A 21,705-nucleotide genomic window follows, 5' to 3' on the forward strand; every position below is an offset into this window, starting at 1 on the left:
GCACTCACTGTATCCCCGAAATCCTGGGTTCATGCAATCCTCCCACCCCAGCCTCCCCAGTATGGAATAGACCACAGACGAATGCCACTGTTTCCTGCTTGGTCACGTTATTTAAAGTGACTCGACATGGCCCAAGGAATACAGTTAAGCTCCAGTGTACAGCACACAAGGCCCTTTGCAGTTGGCTCTAATGTCCTTCTCCAGCACATCTGTGATTTCCTTTTTCCCTCCCTGCTTGCTTGCCCATCCTGTGACACACACACACACGCAGACACACACACACAAAGACATATACGCATTTCAACCACACAGAACCATCAGCAGCTCCCCAGCCGCACCTGCGTCCTCCTCCTGCCTCCTGCTGCTGTACTAACTGCCCGGGCCGTTTTCCCTTCTAGTGAATTCCTAATCTTTTGAACAATCCTCAGCTCAAGTATCACTTTCCCAGCATAGAGTGTATTAATCAGTGTTGTTACACTTGCTTCAAACCTGTTTCCCAGAACTTTGGATGGCATTGGCATCCACCATGTGCCCTCGGACAGGGTCCACGTGCCCTGTTTATCAGAGGATAGCAGACTGCCTAGTACTACTGGGCATCTAGTAAATGAAGGCACAGCGGCAGGTGAAATAGAGTGCGTCTCTCCCAGGGAAAGCAAGGGGATAATAAAGACGTTCAGTCTGGGCCCAGAGATGAAACCAAAATGCTGAGAAATCATGAGTATAAATAGGATAAGTGCAGATAGATTTTCAGAATATTTCTAGTTTGGAAAAGATCCTACTTTTGATCTGTTCATATAGGTTACATTTTGTGGCATAACTGGCTTCTTATTTCGGGATAGCATGCATATTAACTTACTAGCATTTACTCTAACATCCAGAGTTTCTGCCTAATGAACGTCTGAATAAAAAAATGGTAGGTCAGTGCTTGCTTCTTCAGGTCCTCTCTCTATAAAACCTGATGGAACAAACCAAGTTTAATCTTTTGGTAGCGTGTCTTGGCCCAGGACCTGGCTCTCACTTCCCTTCGTCAGGAGTTGTCAACACACTCACGTAAACAGCAGCAGTGTTCTTGACCCATCTCCTAAGCCTGAGAACTAAATGGTGCAGAGGAGAAGCCCACCATTACACTAAAGTGTATCTGCAAGAATAAGCTACCAAGGAGCAGGGAACCTTACAGAGGTATGGAAAATTGTGGAGGCAGCTTATTCCATTCTGGGGTTTGGGAACGGCCTCTCATCGTGGCACAGAGTCCTGTGAACACGAGGCATCTTTCTGCCACCTCAAGTGAGATGCAAAGGTTTGAAATGGAATCAGACACCCGTGTGTAAGTACAATGATTTTTTTTTTTAAAAAAGGGAATAAAATAGAATTAGGCTGGAGCCCCCATTCTAGATCGTATACTAAGCAATTGCTCATCTAAACACAGATTTGAAATGCAAAACAAAAACTAATTTGGCCTGTGTCTTTCTAGACTTTTCCTTTTGAGACAATTACTGCACATCATCAAACCTGCTTCAGGATGACCGTGCTGTTCATGGGGCCCTCCAGACAAGATCTCAGTATTACCAGCATTTGCAAAATGTGCCCTGTGTCAAAATAAAACACCATTGTGAGCCCCAGCTTCAGCCAGTTCCTCCTTCAACCAACGAGGATTGACAAGGCTTGGATGTGAGGCCCTGGGGGGATGTGATTATCACCTGCTTACTTTCCTGCCTTCCAACACTGTTTTATTTATTAACGTTTGGCACAGAGGAGCGAACCTTGGTGTTTTGTTTTTCAAGGACCCATCGCGACTTCACCATCCACAGCCTGTTTGATTTGGGGAGAGTTCCCTATTTGTCTGCTCTGGATTATTTGTTCATTTGCCTGAGTAGCCCTATCATTGCCATGTGCCAGCAGCCCGCTTGCTCCCAGGGTTCTATCTGCAAGTTTATGCACACACTGTTTGCCAACCGTCCACCCTGAGAATCATTTCCAGCTGCCGGAGGGGAAAGGGAAGTTTAAGTACCTATCTCTCATTTGTTCCCATGGGAAAAGTGACAAGCCATTCATTGTCCAGATAGATGACCAGATTAGCACAACAGCACAATTCAGTAAAATAAATTCCAGCCAGAACTGGCTGTAAATTGAATAGGTCTTTTCATATATGGCATGCAGGGGAAAAAATCCCTTCTGGTGCCATTTATATAATTATCAGTCATTATTTCTCCTTCTGCAGTAATATATTTCTCTGTCTACTTTCTTATATGCACAATTCTTGTGTAGTGAACACTCATGAGAAATACGACTTTTTAACCAGGTGGACACAGCAACAGCGGAGTGGACCTTATTGCCATTAAATAGGTTTTGAGCCACATTTTTGTAAAACATCCAAAGATCACATTGCAAGATGTTTTTCAGATATCATGAAATTTAATACAGAGTTGGCCCGAGTTGTTTTCTTTTTTTTCAGATGGACTCTTGCTCCGTCGCCCAGGCTTGAGAGTGTAGTGGCACGATCTTGGCTCAGTGCAACCTCCACTTCCCAGGTTCATGCAATTCTCCTGCCTCAGCTTTCTGAGTAGCTGGGACTATTGGGCATGCACCACCATGCCCAGCTAATTTTTGTATTTTTAGTAGAGACAGGGTTTCACCATGTTGACCAGGCTAGTCTCGAACTCCTGACCTCAGCTAATCAACCTGCCTTGGCCTCCCAAAGTACTGGGATGGAAGCATAAGCCACTGTGCGCAGCTGGCCTGAGGATTTTAGTCATTAAAATAGAATATATTAAAGATTATTTAATATTGAAACCCATGCGTAGGTTTAACTGTTGCAACTAAAAGGAATTTTGCTTTGGTTTTTAAAGCAATCAGTATGAATAGCTAATTTGTTAAAAATTTGGGCAGGGTGCGGTGGCTCACGCCTGTGATCCCAGCTACTCAGGAGGCCGAGGCAGGAGAATTGCCTGAACCCAGGAGGCGGAGGTTGCGGTGAGCCGAGATCGCGCCATTGTACTCCAGCCTGGGTAACAAGAGCAAAACTCCGTCTCAAAAAAAAAAAAAAAATTTAAAATGTGGACGATAATAAAGATAGTCTGGAAATAGCATCTGGAAATCCACTGGTGAGAACAGTCTTATGCGTTTTCAAAGCTGTTCTGGACACAGGCAGTAACCTAAAGGACAGAGCTTGACTAAAACACAGGAAAACTCTGGTGCTTTCTGCAGCAGAGGAGCCTTATGGCAGCTGCCTCCGTCATTAAAGAAGCCCCAGTTTCCAAATGCGTGATGGAGCTCTATACTTAGCAAAGCAAATGGGAATCAGGGAGTGAAATCTTTGATGATCACTTCCGATTCCCCTACCTAATCTGCAAACAGGGATGCAATGACATGCAGAGTGAGCCATTACTAGGGTCTGCAGACAGTGGCTTGGAACTAAAGCCGCAGTGCCTAGGGACACCACAAACCTCGTCTTTGCCATTATCTTGCCAGACAGAGTGCAATGTGACGTGCAGTTTCTGGGGCTTCCTCCCAGGTAGGAAAATGAATTAAGTCACACTAAGTTAGGCTGTAATGGGAGGAAAGATTTCTGCCTTGTCCGAGCTATTAGTATAAGGGGAAGACTGAAGCACTTACAAGGAAACTATTTCATTATTTACAGAACTGCTATCTAAAAGTCTTCCCAAGCCTATGATTTTGTACCAAAATTTTTTGTTTTCCTTATGATTTATTTTCTGTTTGCATATCTTCTTATATTCTATTTTTGTTTAACTTACATCACCCTATACTTCTCACATTAGTCAAGTTTATATTCAGCTCCAAAAGGTATCTAAAGTTCTCTATGAAAGGAATTTCTGTTTCTGGCCATGACGGAATAACAGGGACCACATTTAAACACGTATTATACAGAGAAAAACATATGAAACAGTGTTATTCAGACATCAGACAACAGGGTGCACAGGACAGTGGCCCCTGAAGAGAAGACAACAAAGTGAGCCTTAAGATTTTTCCAGCATGGAAACAGTTTCTAAGCTGCAGTGTAGGGGAGAAAACCCACACAGAGCATGGCCATCCTCCTGAGAGGAGGAAACCGGGATGAGAAGTGAAGGAAGCCCAGGTGCCTAGAATTTAGGGGAGACTATCAGAGTGGTGAGGACTGTTAGAGAAAAGAGAGTCATTCAGAAAGAAAGCTTCCGCAGCCCTCAGAGGGTTTCCCTCAGTCGTCACCTGAGGACTGCTCAGTGCACCCACGTGAAGAAACTACTCGAGGCTGAGCGGGGAAACCCACCAGAAATAAGCCTGCAGGGCAATCCTTGGGGTTCACACAGGCTGGAAATAATTTGTTCCCAATGAGCTGGAGTGGAAAAATTTCATAATACATGGAGCATCAAGTAAAGTACTCAGAGAGTATTTTCTCATTACTAAGAAGAAATAATGAGCTCTAGATTAATTAAGCTTAAAAGTAAGCCTCCAATAGATCAAACTGTATTTAAGTAACTTAAGTCTATCCCAGGATAAAATTCAAGAATAGTTAAAGGAATATAGAAATGTCCAGTACACAGCAAGGTCGAATTCATGATATCTGACATACAATCAAAAAATTAGCAGCATGCAAAGAAGCCCAAAAGTGTGACTTGTAATGAAGATGAAAATAAATTAGAAACAGATTCCAAAATGTTACTATAATTATTTTCTGTATGTTTAAGAAGGTAAAGGAAAGGACAGACATAGGCAATATAAAATGACTCAAAATTTCTAACATGGAAACTATAATGTCCAGGTTAACAAATATATACACTGGATGGGGTTAATAGAAATTTAGACATGGCAAAAAAAAAAAAAATACTGAACTTGAAAACATAGCAATACAAATTATCCAAAATGAAACACAGAGAAAATAAATAAATCAAGCATCAGTGAGCTTAGGGACAACTTTCAATGATCCAAGTTACATGCACTTGGAATCCCCCAGAACCAGGGCCAGTGGGTACAGAAGACGTGTTTGAAGAGATGAAAGTTAAGTTTTCCAAATTTGATGGAAAGCATAAACCCATACATCCTACAAGTTCAATAAATCTCAAGCATAAGAACCGACAATGTACATCATAATAAAATTACCTAAAACATACAAAAAAGAGAAATCTTAAAATAACCCAGAGGGAAAAAAAAAAAGAAATACTGCATGCATGGAAACAAAGATAAGAATGACAATAGATCTCCTCTTGGAAACACTGTGGGCCAGAAGACAGTGAAAACTATCTTTAAAGTACTGAAAGAAAAAACTATCAATCTAGAATTCTGCATTCAGAGAAAAAAAATCTTTTGAAAATGAAATAGACATTTTCAGACATATTGAAGCTGAAATCATTCATCACCAGCAGACTTGTGCTATTAGAAATATTTCAGGTAGACAGAAAATGATACCAAATGGAAATCTTGATCTATACAATAGTAGGAAGAGCACTAGAAATAGTACATATGTAGATAAATATAGCATAATATCCCCTTTATTTAAAAAGTCCCTTTAAAAGGTAACTGTTACTTACAAAGATCAGTTAAAGTAAAAGGATGGTAAAAAGATATGCCACGCTACCCACTAATCAATAGGATAATAGCTGTTATATATTAATGTCAGAAAAAATAGATTTCAGAGAAATGAATATTAGTAGGCATAAAGAAGGCCACTTCATAATGACAAAGAGATGATTAAATCAGAATGAAACAACGATGTAAAATGATGAGGAACCTAATAATAGAGTTTCAAGATACCTGAAACAAAAACCGATAGAACTGAAAAAAAAAAGCAGAAAAATAAAAATGGCTTCTCTGGTTATTAAGCTTAGCTTAAAACATGCTTTTACTGAATTCACTCATAATGCTGGAAATTTACTAATATTTTTCTAGATAAATAACGCATTCAAGAAAAGGCTGCTTCCGTACGTTCTAGTACCTTCTCATTAGCTGCCAAATCAAGGCCAAGGTGAGAGTACGGTTTCCTTCATTGAGATCTTGTCCACCAATGCCAACCAGGGAAAACTTCGCTTGATGCTTCCCCAGTTCCACTGCGTAGTTACAATTCTCAAGCTGAATGAGCAGAAAGGAAAGTGATTTCATGTCATCATCTTGATTATGACAAATATCAGATAAATCATAAAAATAAAGATAAAAAATGAAATCAATATGGTCAGACTGAGTGACCTCTCGAATCTCAACTGGTTCTGCAATTGCAGGATTCAAAATTAATGAATTTTCCACCTTTCCTGAGAACTCCTCATTTTCATAAAAAATAGTCATAATGTGGAAAACCAAAATGAATTCATTATTATGGATGTGTTCACAGCTATATCACACTGCATAAGTGAAGAGCCATCCTTAGTTACCTACGTGTCGTATTTCTAAAATAGGTGAAATCATGGAGATTGACATGGAAAATCGGAGCTTGCATCCTCTGCACACAGAGCAAATGGACATGTGAACGGATAAAAAATGGTGAGAAATGGCTGTGTCAACCCTGTTGTTTCAAAACAACGTTCCCACTGTGTTGACAGCAGACAAACTGTTTGTACAAGTCAACTGTCAGCACAAAGCTCCAATTCTTTAGAAATTAGAATGAAGATCCTGCTGAGGAGAAAATCCCTGTGGTTCTCTGCCTGCTCTAATGATCTTAATTAGAATTTTTGCATGATAATGTTTGAAGACATCCAACATGGAATCATAAATAAGTAATCGGCTGAAATAATGAGCACACTTCAATAAACCTATTCAGGTTTCTGATTGCTGTACTAGAATTTAATTTCTGGATAAACATTGCTTGTCTGAGTTTGGCTGCTTCGTAAAGTCCTCAGAGTGCTCTTGCAGGTTATGACTCCGCCTGCCTGTGGGGACAACAGAACCTTCGCTGTTTACCTTCTTCATGTTGCCTCCCAGTTTGGGGTACGGTGGTTTGTTTACTCTGTTCCAGTCAACGGGAACTTTAATCTTTTCATAGAGCTGGAAGATGACCAGGGCATCTGATAAGTCACTGAACAAAACAAACACAGAAGGATTCTCAGACATCCAACGTTTATTCAGGGCCCACAATAGGCCAGATACTTCCTTACATATTAGTTCGAAGAATATGCACAACAACCCTGCACCTTTGATAGGAGTAGCTCCATCTATAGAGGTGAGGAAACCATGACTCAGAGAGACTGGGAGACTCATTCTTCCTAGGTATGACCAGCTATGCCCTCCCAGCCAATTATGCCGCATCAGGGAAAGAAAGAGGACAATGGTGATGAAATAATCTGTACACTGAACCCCTGACACACACAGTTTACCTGTATAACAAACCTGCACACGTTCCCCTGTACCTAAAGGTTTAAAAATTGCAAAACTAAATAAATGTAAGAGAAATATTTTTTTTTAAATGGCTTTAGCAAGTGGCAGAGGAGACACTTCACCATAAACTTAACTTCTGTTGTTTTGCCTCTTGTATGCAGGTTATACGTAAGATCACTTAGGACCGACAGTGAATGTTTCATTTTGTTGATGAATCATTTCTGTATTGAGCACACAGTGACACTGAGGTATGCAGGTGAGTTTTTTTAGCTGAATATCCGGCATCTGAAGCTCAGCTTAGCACTTTTCCCTTCCATCAAGATATGCACATTTTGTGAAGAGAATGCACATCATGGCAGTATTTGGAGTCCTACGGACCTTTCGGGGTCTCCATCTTACATTACAATGAGTTCCCAAATATTCCTACCTGTACAAATGATTGACTCGAGGGTTAACGCCCAGGGAGTTCATCCAGTTCCTAAATGTCCGCTCTTCTCTTGTCTCACCTAGATGAATGAAGATGGGTTATCTTCTGGGACCAAAGAAAACATACCTTTCTTATGAGCAAAGTTTAATTATAGAGGATGCAATAAAAACTGAAAAAAGAAAGAGAGAGAAAGAAAGAAAGGGAAGAAAATAAACCCTATTGGATTTGGATGAGGGTTCTTATGCTGTGTTGATTTTTCTTTCCATTTCAATTCCACATGTATTTCTATAGCATCTATTAGTGTGTGGAATCCTGTGTGGGGTACCAGTTGGCTCTCAAAGGCTTACCTTCTTTCTGGAAAAAACAGCGCTTTTAGGCATCAAACAGAGATCACACAGCTAGAATACTCATTTATGAGGGAGCTGTAGCTGTTATTTGAGTTGAGACAGGGAAAAGAACAGTATGAACTGAATTTGGAGGGGGTGGAATTTGAACTTCCCTTTGGATAGCTAGCAAAATCTGTGGAGGCAAAAGGAAAGAGTAGAGGATTTGGGGAGATGGGAAGGGGTGGGAGTAGAAGAGTGGATATGCACACACACGGAGCAAGAGGCAAGGTCTCTACTAAGGAAATCAGGAACTGGTTTGTCATTGTACCGTACAACACAATGAGATACACCTATCTGGAGGGAGTCACAACTGGGGACCCTTGGATGCCAGGAAACAGGTTTTAGTTGACATATTTGACAATGGCAGTCATTATGGTTTTGTAAAATGACTACAACAACTTCTTGAGCAAGGCGGAGTTATAATGAAATCAGTACCAGGGTGTGCCTGGTCGCAATGTACAGAATCACTGAAAGGTGATACGCATTTAAATTAAACACAGCAGAGGGCAGAGTGTTTGACACTAGCATGTGGGACACATTCAAGCATTTGATAAATGGACGCCCCGAGATCCATTAAAATAATTGGCGTATGAGGTAATGAGCTTGGGAGAGCAGAAAAGAAACAAGGCACTTGAGAAGATGCTCCAAAGGAAGAATTATTGGTATTTTCTGATTTAGTGGACGTAGGGATGAAGGATAGGAAGATAGATCCAAGGTCTTTAGTTTTGGTGACTAAAAGAAAAAAATGGTATGATTAATGGAAATGGAGCATTTCTAAAAGAGGGCAGATGGGATGAGAGGTGGGCTGGAAAGGTAACGGTTGGGGGTGGGAGGGAAAAGAACCAATTCTGTTTTGCATCTGCTGCACCTCAAATGATACGCAAGGACCCAAACAGGAATATTCTAGAGGCAGCTAAAATGGGTGACTGGTGGGCTTGATATATAGATTCGGGAGTCCACAAAATGAGCCCAACCCCCTGACTATAATTCAGCAAATGACAGGATGCAGGATGCTGGAGCACGATTATGCTGCATTTCCAGGGAGACAAAGCACCGGGGCAAAAGATAACTCACACTTCCAGTCGGAATCTACATTCATTTAATATTAATTGATCTTTTTGTCTCAACATTGGGACTATTTCATGATTTTTTTAAAAAGTCAAGCAACCATCTCTGGCAGCTCTATCTAGTGGAACCTAATTAAAGCTATATGCTTTTTGTTGAATCTCAAGAGCATTAACCTGAAAAATGCAACTGTTAGGGATTCTGCGTCAAAATACTTTTCTGTGCCTCCCTTAAGAAACAAAGCCAAATAAAAAACTCAGTAAGCATATCCCAGCATAAGTTAAATATCGTTTTTAGATAGTAAATGGTGGCAATTTCTTGCTTCTAGGAATCAACACAGTCCATTAAGTACATAAATTATCTGTTTGAAACTCAGGATTTATTGCATCTAATAATTAAATGCATTATCTTTCCTAAAACATTTAATTTTGATAATGGATGAAGCCTTGTATAATGGACGTGATATAATGGTATTTGATTATTCCTGCTTGGCTGAAATTTTATTCTCTTTGTTGCATACCAGAAAATTAATGGCCTGTTTCCACTGTAAGGAGTTTATATTTGCTTAGGAAGTGAGTTGAATTGACACTGAATTAGAATTGTGAGTGCCTTTCCCGATTTTAAGCAACTAGCTTACAGTTACCTTCAAGAGCACCCCAGTCAATGTCCTGGTTCTCTGGTTTGTGCAGGGCAGGGTATCTGTTAAAGAGGTTGGCAATAAAAGCCAAGTTCAACTTGGGGTTCCCTCGGACAACGTCTGTGGCTGTGACAAACTGCCGGCAGCCCAGCCTCTCCGCCTGCTGCAGCATGCATTCTGCCCTCTGGATATCATCCTTCTCCTGCAAGGCAAAAGCATGTCTCAGGGCTGGGTCGGGGCTCCCCATGCACAAAGCAGATTGCATAATGTGAAAGGAAGTGGGAACCTCACTGAAACCATTCGTGTTTATCTCAGGCATACGCTTAATAACAACACATCATCGCTTATATGCAACTGCACCAAAATCAGAAAGTCGCAGGTAAAAGGAAGCTCAGAGGCTAAATAATAAAGACCTCTCATCTCCATTATCCAACTGCCTCAGAAGGACGGTTGGCTGCCCTGTTTCAGAAGAGATGCGGTGGGTTCCAAAAACTCTGAGTTTATCTTATTTCCAACCTTTAAAATTCCTTTACATTATTTTCCATAAACTTATCTGAGTTTATCTTATTTCCAACCATTAAAATTCCTTTACATTATTTTCCATAAACTTATCTGAGTTTATCTTATTTCCAACCTTTAAAATTCCTTTACATTATTTTCCATAAACTTATCTGAGTTTATCTTATTTCCAACCATTAAAATTCCTTTACATTATTTTCCATAAACTTATCTGAGTTTATCTTATTTCCAACCATTAAAATTCCTTTACATTATTTTCCATAAACTTATCTGAGTTTATCTTATTTCCAACCATTAAAATTCCTTTACATTATTTTCCATAAACTTATCTGAGTTTATCTTATTTCCAACCATTAAAATTCCTTTACATTATTTTCCATAAACTTATCTGAGTTTATCTTATTTCCAACCATTAAAATTCCTTTACACTATTTTCCAAAAACTCTGAGTTTATCTTATTTCCAACCATTAAAATTCCTTTATATTATTTTCCAAAACCTTATCTGAGCTTAACCATTAAAATTCCTTTAAATTATTTTCCAAAAACTCTGAGTTTATCTTATTTCCAACCATTAAAATTCCTTTACATTATTTTCCAAAACCTTATCTGAGCTTATCTTATTTCCAACCATTAAAATTCCTTTATATTATTTTCTTGCATAGGTGTCATGAGATTATCAAAATTTTTAAGTTATTAATTTATATTCCCATTACCAGTTCACAAAAGCTATTAACACTTGCCAATAAGAACATGGGATTCGCATAACCGCTGTCTCCACATTTAGCTGGTACACTTGCAACGCAAACAAGATACATTTTATCAGTTAACCTACATACTATTATGCATAAATACATAATATCAACTGCAATTATTCTCGCAGACTTCAGATTGTCAAACACGCAATGTGCTCAGATAATTCTAGAGAATCTTCAGCCATTTGTAAACAGACTCTTGAAACAGACTAAAATATTGCTGAAATATGGTCCATTGTCCTTCAAGTATATGAAACCAGCAATTTTCAGAAAGCCCAAGTTTAAATTAGGGTTTCTTACTTCTCCACCTTACTGGACAACAGTGCACACTGTACATGCCGTGAGCTTGCCTTCTCATTTACTTTTACTCTACTCATTAGGAATCAGTTAACTTCAACATTAACTCACCGGATTTCACTGCAGTGATATTAAATGAGGCACACAAACGGGCATAGTGGCTTCTCAAGGTCAATATTAAAGTGGTGGCAAAATTAAAGTTTTGGCCAGGTATGGTGGCTCATGCCTGTAATCCCAGCACTTTGGGGACTGAGGCAGGCGGATCACGAGACCAGGAGTTTGAGACCACCCTGGTCAACATGGTGAAACCCTGCTACACTAAAAATACAAAAATTAGCCAAGCATGGTGGTGCTCACCTATAATCACAGCTAATTGGAGGCTGAGGCAGGAGAATCACTTGAACCTGGGAGGCAGAGGTTGCAGTGAGTCAAGATCACACCACTGCACTCCAGCCAGGGTGACAGAGCAAGACTCCATCTCAAACAAAAAAACAAAGCAAAAAAACCCAAAACAACCCCCCACGGACACACACAAAAAAACACAACAAAAAACCTCTGCAGTTGTATTACCGTGTTCAGACCCATGCTGGGCTTACAGAGTCTGCCAAACGGTGAACATGCACAGAACGGCCTAGCACACTGGATGGCGTTTAATTAATATTGGTTTCTTTCTCTAACGTTTTATTTCCAGATTCAGTTCTCATCCATTATTATTCAACACTGCTCACAGTTTTACAGTTTTAACAGGGCTTTAGGCAGAGATGCCCACTGGAGGAACTCATGGAACTCCAGAGTCAAGGCCACGCAGGGTGACAGAACTGCCAACGTGAAGGCAGCATCGTGTTCTCCAAACACAAGTGGGGCCTGGCCTTACCCGCAGTCCTGACATGTCAATAACAACAGCAGGGACACCTTCTTCATCTCCTTTCGGAGCCACCTGCTCGAGCAGGTGGTAATAAGCTTTGGAGTCCTGTGAGAAAGTAAGAAATGCCAGTTTCAAAAGAGCGCAGCTCTTAGCCCAGCAACAATTTCCCGAAAGCAAACATTCTATTTCTTTTCCAACTATCGTTCAAGAATGTAACTTAATTAATGAGGCTAGAAACATTCACTAATTTGAATGTTCTATTTGTCTTTTTACATATCATATTTGCTTTACTTTTTAAAAGGAGCATAACAATAAAGTATACAAGATATATACAAAAGACACCCTAAAGAAGTGGATATTATTCTGTTGTCTTTAGGGGAGAAAAACAACTTATTTACATGTATTAAATTGTATACAGGAAAAGATATATATACCTTTATATTGCTGTAGAAGTCAGTCAGCTACGGTTTAATTAAAAAAAAAGTGACAGAAAAAGGAAGCAGAAGTTTAAAGCAGAGTTTAAAAATACATTCAAATGGACAATCAGCAAGAGAAAAATAAAGACGTCGAAGACTGAAGGGTTAACAAGCATCTTCATGAAAAAGGAGGACTATCAAGATGAGTGCATTTCACATGTATCTAGAAGCTGGAAGAATGGTTCCATTCAGTTATAGCACATTAGATAGAGGTATTGAATTCTCAAGTTTTCTTAAGAGTCTGAAAATATGCTTATTGACAAAAAGAATTCTCAGAATTATAGTCTTAAAATATAAACTTTTTCTTAGTCAATGGAAGCATACAGATTTTCAGGTAGTGTATTTAAATATTTTAATAGCATCTCAGTTTCTTTTAAAGATTGAAACATTAGCTGCTACTTTGTTTTTACAGCTGGGTAGGGTAGGTAAGGCCTGGGCAGAGGAGAGGCATGCTCACCCCTTCTGACGTTAGAAAGATGAGAACCACAGAGTGTGAGCCATGGATGTTGCACGTGGAAACTGATCTTTATCTCTCTTCTTTCTACCCTCCCTTCTCTGGCTTTTCACTGTAGCTATTTTGAAGCCAGTGAGAATCACATGCAGGTGTCAGGCACCAGTAAAATCTGCCCACCCTGGGTTACCTCTTTTTTAGCTTGGCTAAGAGTAACCTCATTTCACCTGACTCTTATGAACCTTTCTCACTCACTCTAGACTGGGTGTTCTCCTCACCTCTGCCAATTTTTACACGATTTAAAGACATCTCCCAAAGTTGCTGGCTACTCAGACCTACTCATTACAGCACGGAGTCAGTCACTGCGCAGCCGGTGCCGGAGAACAGGCACATGTATAAGAAGTAAGTGCTCATGTGGCCAGGACACTTCCCAAAGCCCAGAATGGTTGTTCTAAAGAACACAGCCATTTAAGATAGGAAATCAGGTAAATTTACAGCTGAGACCACACAGCCTAATCTTGGCTACAAAGTTTTACAATTGCAGAGCTTAACTGTTGAGCATAAAGGGAGATCATGACAGCCAACTCCTGTTAAACCCTGCGTTGACTGGTGGTGCTACAAGTGTTAATAACCCACGAAAGATGTATAGTTAGAAAGACAGATTTAGCTTAGATCCTAAGGAATGGGGGCTTTCCATCTAGAAGCTTGACTCTGACTGGCACAGTGCCTGACACACCCTGAGTTCTAAATGCCACTGAATGCGTGTCGTGCAGCAGTGGGAAGCTGTTACACAGAGAATTATAAGCCTGGGTGTACTCCTGTTGAGCCATGTGACCTTTCCTCTGACTCTTTCTCTTTGGGGAAAACTTCTTTAACATTTGAGAAAGTGAAGACCGAAATAGTTTCCTGGTGATGCATCCCAGCATCTCCTGCTTTTTCCTGCTGCATCACAGCATCTCCTCTTCTTTCCTGCTGCATCCCAGCATCTCCTGCTCTTTCCTGCTGCATCCCAGAATGTCCTCCTCTTTCCTCCTGCATCCCAGCATCTCCTGCTCTTTCCTGCTGCATCCCAGCATGTCCTCCTCTTTCCTCCTGCGTCCCAGCATCTCCTGCTCTTTCCTGCTGCATCCCAGCATGTCCTCCTCTTTCCTCCTGCGTCCCAGCATCTCCTGTTCTTTCCTGCTGCATCCTAGCATGTCCTCCTCTTTCCTCCTGCATCCCAGCATCTCCTGCTCTTTCCTGCTGCATCCCAGCATGTCCTCCTCTTTCCTGCTGCATCCCAGCATCTCCTGCTCTTTCCTGCTGCATCCCAGCATGTCCTCCTCTTTCCTGCTGCATCCCAGCATGTCCTCCTCTTTCCTGCTGCATCCCAGCATCTCCTGCTCTTTCCTGCTGCATCCCAGCATGTCCTCCTCTTTCCTCCTGCATCCCAGCATCTCCTGCTCTTTCCTGCTGCATCCCAGCATCTCCTGCTCTTTCCTGCTGCGTCCCAGCATCTCCTGCTCTTTCCTGCTGCATCCCAGCATGTCCTCCTCTTTCCTCCTGCATCCCAGCATCTCCTGCTCTTTCCTGCTGTGTCCCAGCATCTCCTGCTCTTTCCTGCTGCATCCCAGCATGTCCTCCTCTTTCCTCCTGCATCCCAGCATCTCCTGCTCTTTCCTGCTGCGTCCCAGCATCTCCTGCTCTTTCCTGCTGCATCCCAGCATGTCCTCCTCTTTCCTGCTGCATCCCAGCATCTCCTGCTCTTTCCTCCTGCATCCCAGCATCTCCTGCTCTTTCCTGCTGCATCCCAGCATCTCCTGCTCTTTCCTGCTGCATCCCAGCATCTCCTGCTCTTTCCTGCTGCATCCCAGCATCTCCTCTTCTTTCCTGCTGCATCCCAGCATCTCCTGCTCTTTCCTGCTGCGTCCCAGCATCTCCTGCTCTTTCCTGCTGCATCCCAGCATGTCCTCCTCTTTCCTCCTGCAACCCAGCATCTCCTGCTCTTTCCTGCTGCGTCCCAGCATCTCCTGCTCTTTCCTGCTGCATCCCAGCATCTCCTCTTCTTTCCTGCTGCATCCCAGCATCTCCTGCTCTTTCCTGCTGCATCCCAGCATCTCCTCTTCTTTCCTGCTGCATCCCAGCATCTCCTGCTCTTTCCTGCTGCGTCCCAGCATCTCCTGCTCTTTCCTGCTGCATCCCAGCATGTCCTCCTCTTTCCTCCTGTGTCCCAGCATCTCCTGCTCTTTCCTGCTGCATCCCAGCATGTCCCCGTCTTTCCTGCTGCATCCCAGCATCTCCTGCTCTTTCCTGCTGCGCCCCAGCATCTCCTGCTCTTTCCTGCTGCATCCCAGCATCTCCTCTTCTTTCCTGCTGCATCCCAGCATGTCCTCCTCTTTCCTGCTGCATCCCAGCATCTCCTGCTCTTTCCTGCTGCGTCCCAGCATCTCCTGCTCTTTCCTGCTGCATCCCAGCATCTCCTCTTCTTTCCTGCTGCATCCCAGTATCTCCTGCTCTTTCCTGCTGCATCCCAGCATCTCCTCTTCTTTCCTGCTGCGTCCCAGCATCTCCTGCTCTTTCCTGCTGCGTCCCAGCATGTCCTCTTCTTTCCTGCTGCATCCCAGTATCTCCTGCTCTTTCCTGCTGCGTCCCAGCATCTCCTGCTCTTTCCTGCTGCATCCCAGCATCTCCTCTTCTTTCCTGCTGCATCCCAGCATCTCCTGCTCTTTCCTGCTAGGGACCACTTTCCATTCCATACTGCTCCTTAACCACTTTCTATCTTGATCCATCTGTCATCATCACCAACAGCTGTTTTTTTTCACTTTGACATGGAACCTTTCATGTACTTGAAAACCAGTGTATTTCTGCCTCAGCCTTTCCCCTGTAGACCTCCTTGTCTCTTTGTCTGTAAAATGAGAGGATAATAACCCTTACCTCATGGGGTTGTTGTAAGGATTCAACAAGAGAATACACATAAATCATGTGGAACAGTGCTGGGCATGTTGCAGATACCATGTTTGCGATTATTAGTGTAACCAGAAGAGTCATTCTCACTTAATGTTTTAAACGGAACTCCCATCTGCCTCTCCCATTTATGAAACCAGAGACATTACAGACCTACATATATTCTCTTTACTTGGAAAGAAATCTGTTCTCTTGCTCTTCCTCTAGCTTGCCTTTGTCCCTCTACTTCCTGATACAGAAACTCCAATGAGACACTGCAATAGGACTCTGGGCAAATCTGTGTGTGGCCCAGGACTAGAGCAGCAGATGGCCTCTCAAGGACAGTAAGCAGCTCCAAAACAGCACCAGAACAACCCTGGAGCTTCTGAAGAGATGAAGCCCCAAATCTTTGTCTTTTCTTTATTAATAACCAAATTCCCCTTCACTGCTGCAGGTAGTCACGATCAAACAACGCTCCGCCTACCTTGATGTCGGTGCTGAAGTTGCCAATTTTGTTGCAGCCTGCATTTTCCAGGTGGTAATTAGCCCACCTCAGCAAGAGCTCTTCAGGGGAGAGTTTCATCAAATCTTCCAGGCTCTCCCCTTCTCTCAAAAGAGCAATCAGAGCTGAAGAAGCACAAAAACCAAAGACAATTAAATGCAGTGATGTTGAGGGAGTATGTTGGGTTATAACTTGTATTGAGCTCTGCTGGAAAGCTAAAGACAGCAGTTACCTCTTTGGGGTAAAGGTTCTTACAGCCTTTCCCATGGATTAAATATTTTATTATTAATCCCTTAAAAGAAGTGTAAACTATTGTGTGTATATTTATTATTCCCATTTTTCAGATAGAGAAAACAAGGCACAATGAATCTCAATGCTATTTTTAAGAACATTTGGGCAGAGCCACAAAAATAACCAAGGCTACTAGCTTGTTTATTTGGCATGTTGCAGATACCATGTTTGCTATTATTAGTGTAACCAGAAGAGTCACTTGGATGCTTTGCTGGGTCTGGCAAACCACATTTCACAATATGACAACACTTTTGCTTTTAAGAGATCAATTTTGTAATAATAACAATGTTCTGTCTATTCCCATAGGTGTTTTGTATTTCAAGTGCTTACTTGCCTAATTATAGCAATGCAACAATATAATCAATTCTCCTCTACATGTTCCCAGATGAGTAAATATTTTTTGCTCAGCTAGGTTTAAATTTAGCTGAGGTCATTATTTGAAGATCAATATTCTTCCTCACAGGTTCTAAGATCCCTATTTCTTCTCCTCCACTTCTTTATATTATGTTTAATACATTGGTTTTTTTTTTTTTTTTTTTTGAATGGAGTTTCGCTCTTGTTACCCAGGCTGGAGTGCAATGGCGTGATCTCGGCTCACCGCAACCTCCTCCTGAGTAGCTGGGATCACAGGCACGCACCACCATGCCCAGCTAATTTTTGTACTTTTAGTAGAGACGGGGTTTCACCATGTTGACCAGGATGGTCTCAATCTCTTGACCTCGTGATCCACCTGCCTCGGCCTCCCAAAGTGCTGGGATTACAGGCTTGAGCCACCACACCCAGCTTACATTGGTTTTTAAATAATATTTCAGGATTCTTCATTGGTTATCATATTTGGACATATAAATAAAAAGTACGTATAACTAGAGATCAGAACTTGGCTACAGATTTCATATTGGTAGGATTTGTACCTGAAAACTAAAGATAATGCTGTGTTTTGTATGATGCTTCTCAAGGTTGGCTATCTCTGTCTGAACCGTGGCACTCTCACTGTTTATATAGATAAGATGGCAAGAGAAGATGCAGTCAGATTGACAGCTACATATTTAGTTGAGAACTCTGAAACCCTAAATGTAATTTCTATGGTCTTTAAACAGTTTTATTCTCTCCTGTATAGATTTAAGGCGTATAATGTGATGTTTTAGTTACTTATCTTGGTAGATACATCCATAGTAAGCTGGTTACTGTTAGTGAAGCAAAGTAACATACCCACGTCTCATATCATTACCTTCCTTTTATCTCTTTCTTTTTTTTTTTTTGTAGTAAGAGTAGCCGAAATCTACTTTCTTGGCAAATGACGAGTATACACCACAATATGATTAACTACCATCTTCATCTTGTTTAGATCTCCACTTCTTATTCATCCTATATAATTGCATCCTATATAATTTTGACCTATACCCTCCTCTACAGTTTTTATAAGAAATAGACCAAGTTCCTCCTAATTTGGTACCATCAAAGTATATGAGTTGCTTCCTTCACAAGATGCAAGTTAAAAGTCATCTTATTTGTTACAAAGCATCTGAAGGCAAAGTGATCTCTGAAAAAAGCTCTTGGGTTAGAGTGTCAAACAGTCAAGCTGAGTCCTATGCTCCAAACAAGGATTATTGTTAGTCTGTGGTCTTAAAAAGCTTTTGCTCTGTCACTTAAAAACGCCTGCTTTTTGTGTATAGAATCTGTTACACGAATGTCATGGATTCAATATAACTGTGTGGTTTTCAAAACTGGAGAATTTCTGACATCCTCCTACAGTCCCCAACACGTTAAGTTATAAGAAAGCCGTGTCATGAATGACACTTGGGACTTGCTTTTACCTTCATTTCTGCTGAGTTCGATGTCAGCAAACAACCCAATCTTGATGACTTGCCACAGAAGTCCCAGGACCAGATAAGGCTTCCCCTCCTTTAGGTCCTCAGCCCCTATGTTAACCACATGGCACCCGATGGCTGAGGCAGAGTTCAGAGCCAAGTTTAGATTTTCCTGAGGTAGAAAAAATAGGAAGCTTTTGTTCTTTGAGTTTGTAGACAACAAATAATACTGATGAAAGAGCAACAATGTTTTCCTTCTGCAAAGGTCACAGGTTTAGAGTCATGGTTTCACTCATTTTAACATTGAGAAAAAACAGTGACTCAAACCAGAAGAGAAAACCCCGGAACCCAGACACTGAGCTCATGCTGTGGGCCTTTCAGTGAAACCCGTTCCATGAGTTGAAGGCTCATTCTGGTTGGCAGGAGACTAATGAGTCCTGTATTTTTCCACCTTGGTCTGTGATGAAGCTGACACACACAACATCTCTACTGGCCAAAAATAAAGGGGCACCTTTGAGGAAGGCATTGTCCTGTCACCGGCCATCATTGACAATTGTTGATGTAAATCAAGATCATAAAAGAGTGGCAGAAGAGCTTTTTGACTTGCAGATTGGGTGTTAAGAAAATGAAAAAGGTCTGGCATGGTGGCTCTTGCCTGTATTCCCAGCATTTGGGAGGCCAAGGTGGGTGGATCACCTGAGGTCAGGAGTTTGAGACCAGCCTCACCAACATGGTGAAACCCCATCTCTACTAAAAATACAAAAATTAGCTGGGCCTAGTGGCAGACACCTATAATGCCCACTGCAAGGGAGGCTGAGACAGGAGAATCACTTGTACCCAGGAGGCAGAGGTTGCAGTGAGCCGAGATGGCGCCATTGCACTCCAGCCTGGGCTACAGTGTGAGACTCCGGGGCGACAAGCGTAAAACTCCATCTTGAAACCAACAACAAAAAGAAAAAGAAAAAAGATACAATTAAAATTTCTGGAAAAGATGTATGATTTTTACTAGGTCGATTTGCTGAGTATCTGTAGTAACTGAGGGCACTGAGTACACACACACTCACAGATTCTATGTTCTCACGACTAACAGCAATGCAGGTAACGTAACTCACATATAGTCGGGATAGAGTCAGGAACTTTTCAGTCCAGACAATCTATGTACTACTTTCGGGTTTCAAAAGGAAGAGATATCAGTGTCAGAGATGTATGGAAATTGTTTTAATGGACAAATTAAAAACAAAGCAAAGGCCACCAGTGAATTAGGAAAAGAACTATCAGAAGAAAAGTGGGTTCTTGTTCTAGTGCTCAAATGGTAAGTGAAAGGTACTGTTTCTACAGAGGGTCAAGATTATGAGCAAATTCAACATTAAGCGCTTTCATACGTGTTTAATCATTGTTCTCAATTCGGTTACCATTTCCATTTTTAAAGTACATAAGGGTGCTTAAATCTACACAGGAGATAATATATTGTTCGTGATTTAAGAAGTTAGATGTGGTTTCCTAGCAAGAGAATTACAATCATGTTAAAATATTGGAACATACACTGAAATGCACTTACTGCTGCTTACCATTCCAGTTAATCAACAAATTGATGGAATAAAAGCAAGTTATATTTATTACACTTGCGGCTGCGGCCGATGTCACTATGAAGGCTGCCAGAGTACTTCCCTCACTTCTTAGAGAGGCTTATGATAATTTTCAGCTAAAATACGAAGTATTTGGCATCAAATCAAAGATAAATTGCTAAGGAAAGCTTGTATTAAAACTTTAGGCAAAGTGAATTTCATTCCTAAGTGGCCAAAACACATAAACCCCCAGCTGCTACCGCTTCACCTGTCCCTCTTCCTTGCTGCTCAGAAATGCGTCCCTTTATCTCTGAAGTATGACAGGTCCCCAGCCCAAAGCCTGGGTTTGGGGAATGAGGGCTGGGCCACTACGGCGCTCACTGATTCCAAGGAGATCCTGTGTTATGGTAATGGTGGAAGACATACCTGAATGGTGAAAGGGGTGAGCTTCTTTTTGTTGATTGTTCTTTCATCAATTGTGTCCGGCACTGAGAGGTTGATCATTTTACTGAAAGAGAAAAATTACATTAAAGAAAGCAGTCTTCTAAATAACAGAGCCCAGTAACATTGAATTTAAATTCTAGCAGCATCATAATCAAAGAAGACAGCAACAGAATGTGCTGATTGGATATAAAATTGGTTATGCTGTTTGACTAGACTCAAACTATCTGCGGGAAAGGTTAATACTCTTGAAGTTATATTAGTATGTGGAGGTTGGAAATGAGGACCCCACTTCATTCTCTCACCTAAACAGCTGCAAAATTATCCTGATTTTCTTAGCACATTAGGAAATTCTGGGTGGATAACCAAAGTAGTTCTTCCATAAGTACTCTATTTTCTTAGCCATGAAAATTGTCCCCATTCTATAAAAGACTCTCTGCACAATTCTGACCTGGTATAATGTCTACATTGCTATTTCACACCGGATCAAACTTTGTATCTTCAGCTAATCACAGATAACATTTTTATATCCTTCTCAGTGCCCTAGGCTGGTGCCACTGAGTCACAGAGGTCTAAGAAGGTAAAACTAGGAGACTGAGGAAAGACTTAGTGACAACCTAAAAGCTAGAATTTTTATCTTTTTATAGCAGTTGAACCTTTTAAAAATGAATTCTCAGGACAAACTCTAATAAATCAAATATCAAAAGTAGAATTGCTCTGATCAGAGCAGAGGAAGAGGCTCAATGTCTTGCCCACCCATCGTTTCCTTTAACTCCTGAGGCCCCCACATACTGAGCACCTCATCACCTCACTCCCAGCATGGCCTGCGGTGACAGAGAACCTGCCGAAGCGAGAGCTACGGAGCCGTTTTCAAAGCTGTCACGCAGCCCTGACCAGCTCCGTATTTAGAGGCCTCCTGTGGATAGAAGGCACTCCCCCTTTCCCATATGTCCTCAGTGCTTGAGTTGTAGATTTCTCTGTACCACTCAAAGGTTTCTTTGCTT

The 21,705-nt window shown here is 41.5% G+C and overlaps 1 protein-coding gene across 3 annotated transcripts in view; it reads right to left on the reverse strand.

The window, feature by feature from the left end:
- LCP1 (lymphocyte cytosolic protein 1) overlaps nucleotides 1-21,705 on the reverse strand; it is a 58,231-nt gene that overhangs the window by 10,951 nt on the left and 25,575 nt on the right. For 2 of the 3 annotated variants that reach the window (XM_035302632.3, XM_035302634.3), the window contains 8 exons: nucleotides 20,687-20,768; nucleotides 18,702-18,867; nucleotides 16,579-16,721; nucleotides 12,255-12,350; nucleotides 9,818-10,013; nucleotides 7,724-7,802; nucleotides 6,883-6,997; nucleotides 5,927-6,060 (listed from right to left, as the gene is read on the reverse strand). In XM_035302632.3, coding sequence (XP_035158523.3) covers nucleotides 5,927-6,060; nucleotides 6,883-6,997; nucleotides 7,724-7,802; nucleotides 9,818-10,013; nucleotides 12,255-12,350; nucleotides 16,579-16,721; nucleotides 18,702-18,867; nucleotides 20,687-20,768 — 1,011 coding nt within the window. Of the gene's footprint in view, nucleotides 1-5,926; nucleotides 6,061-6,882; nucleotides 6,998-7,723; nucleotides 7,803-9,817; nucleotides 10,014-12,254; nucleotides 12,351-12,679; nucleotides 12,707-16,578; nucleotides 16,722-18,701; nucleotides 18,868-20,686; nucleotides 20,769-21,705 lie in introns of all 3 variants that reach the window. The other variant, XM_078375391.1, reaches the window with a different exon arrangement.

Source organism: Callithrix jacchus, chromosome 5 (assembly GCF_049354715.1).
Source record: "Callithrix jacchus isolate 240 chromosome 5, calJac240_pri, whole genome shotgun sequence".
NCBI lineage: Eukaryota > Metazoa > Chordata > Mammalia > Primates > Cebidae > Callithrix > Callithrix jacchus.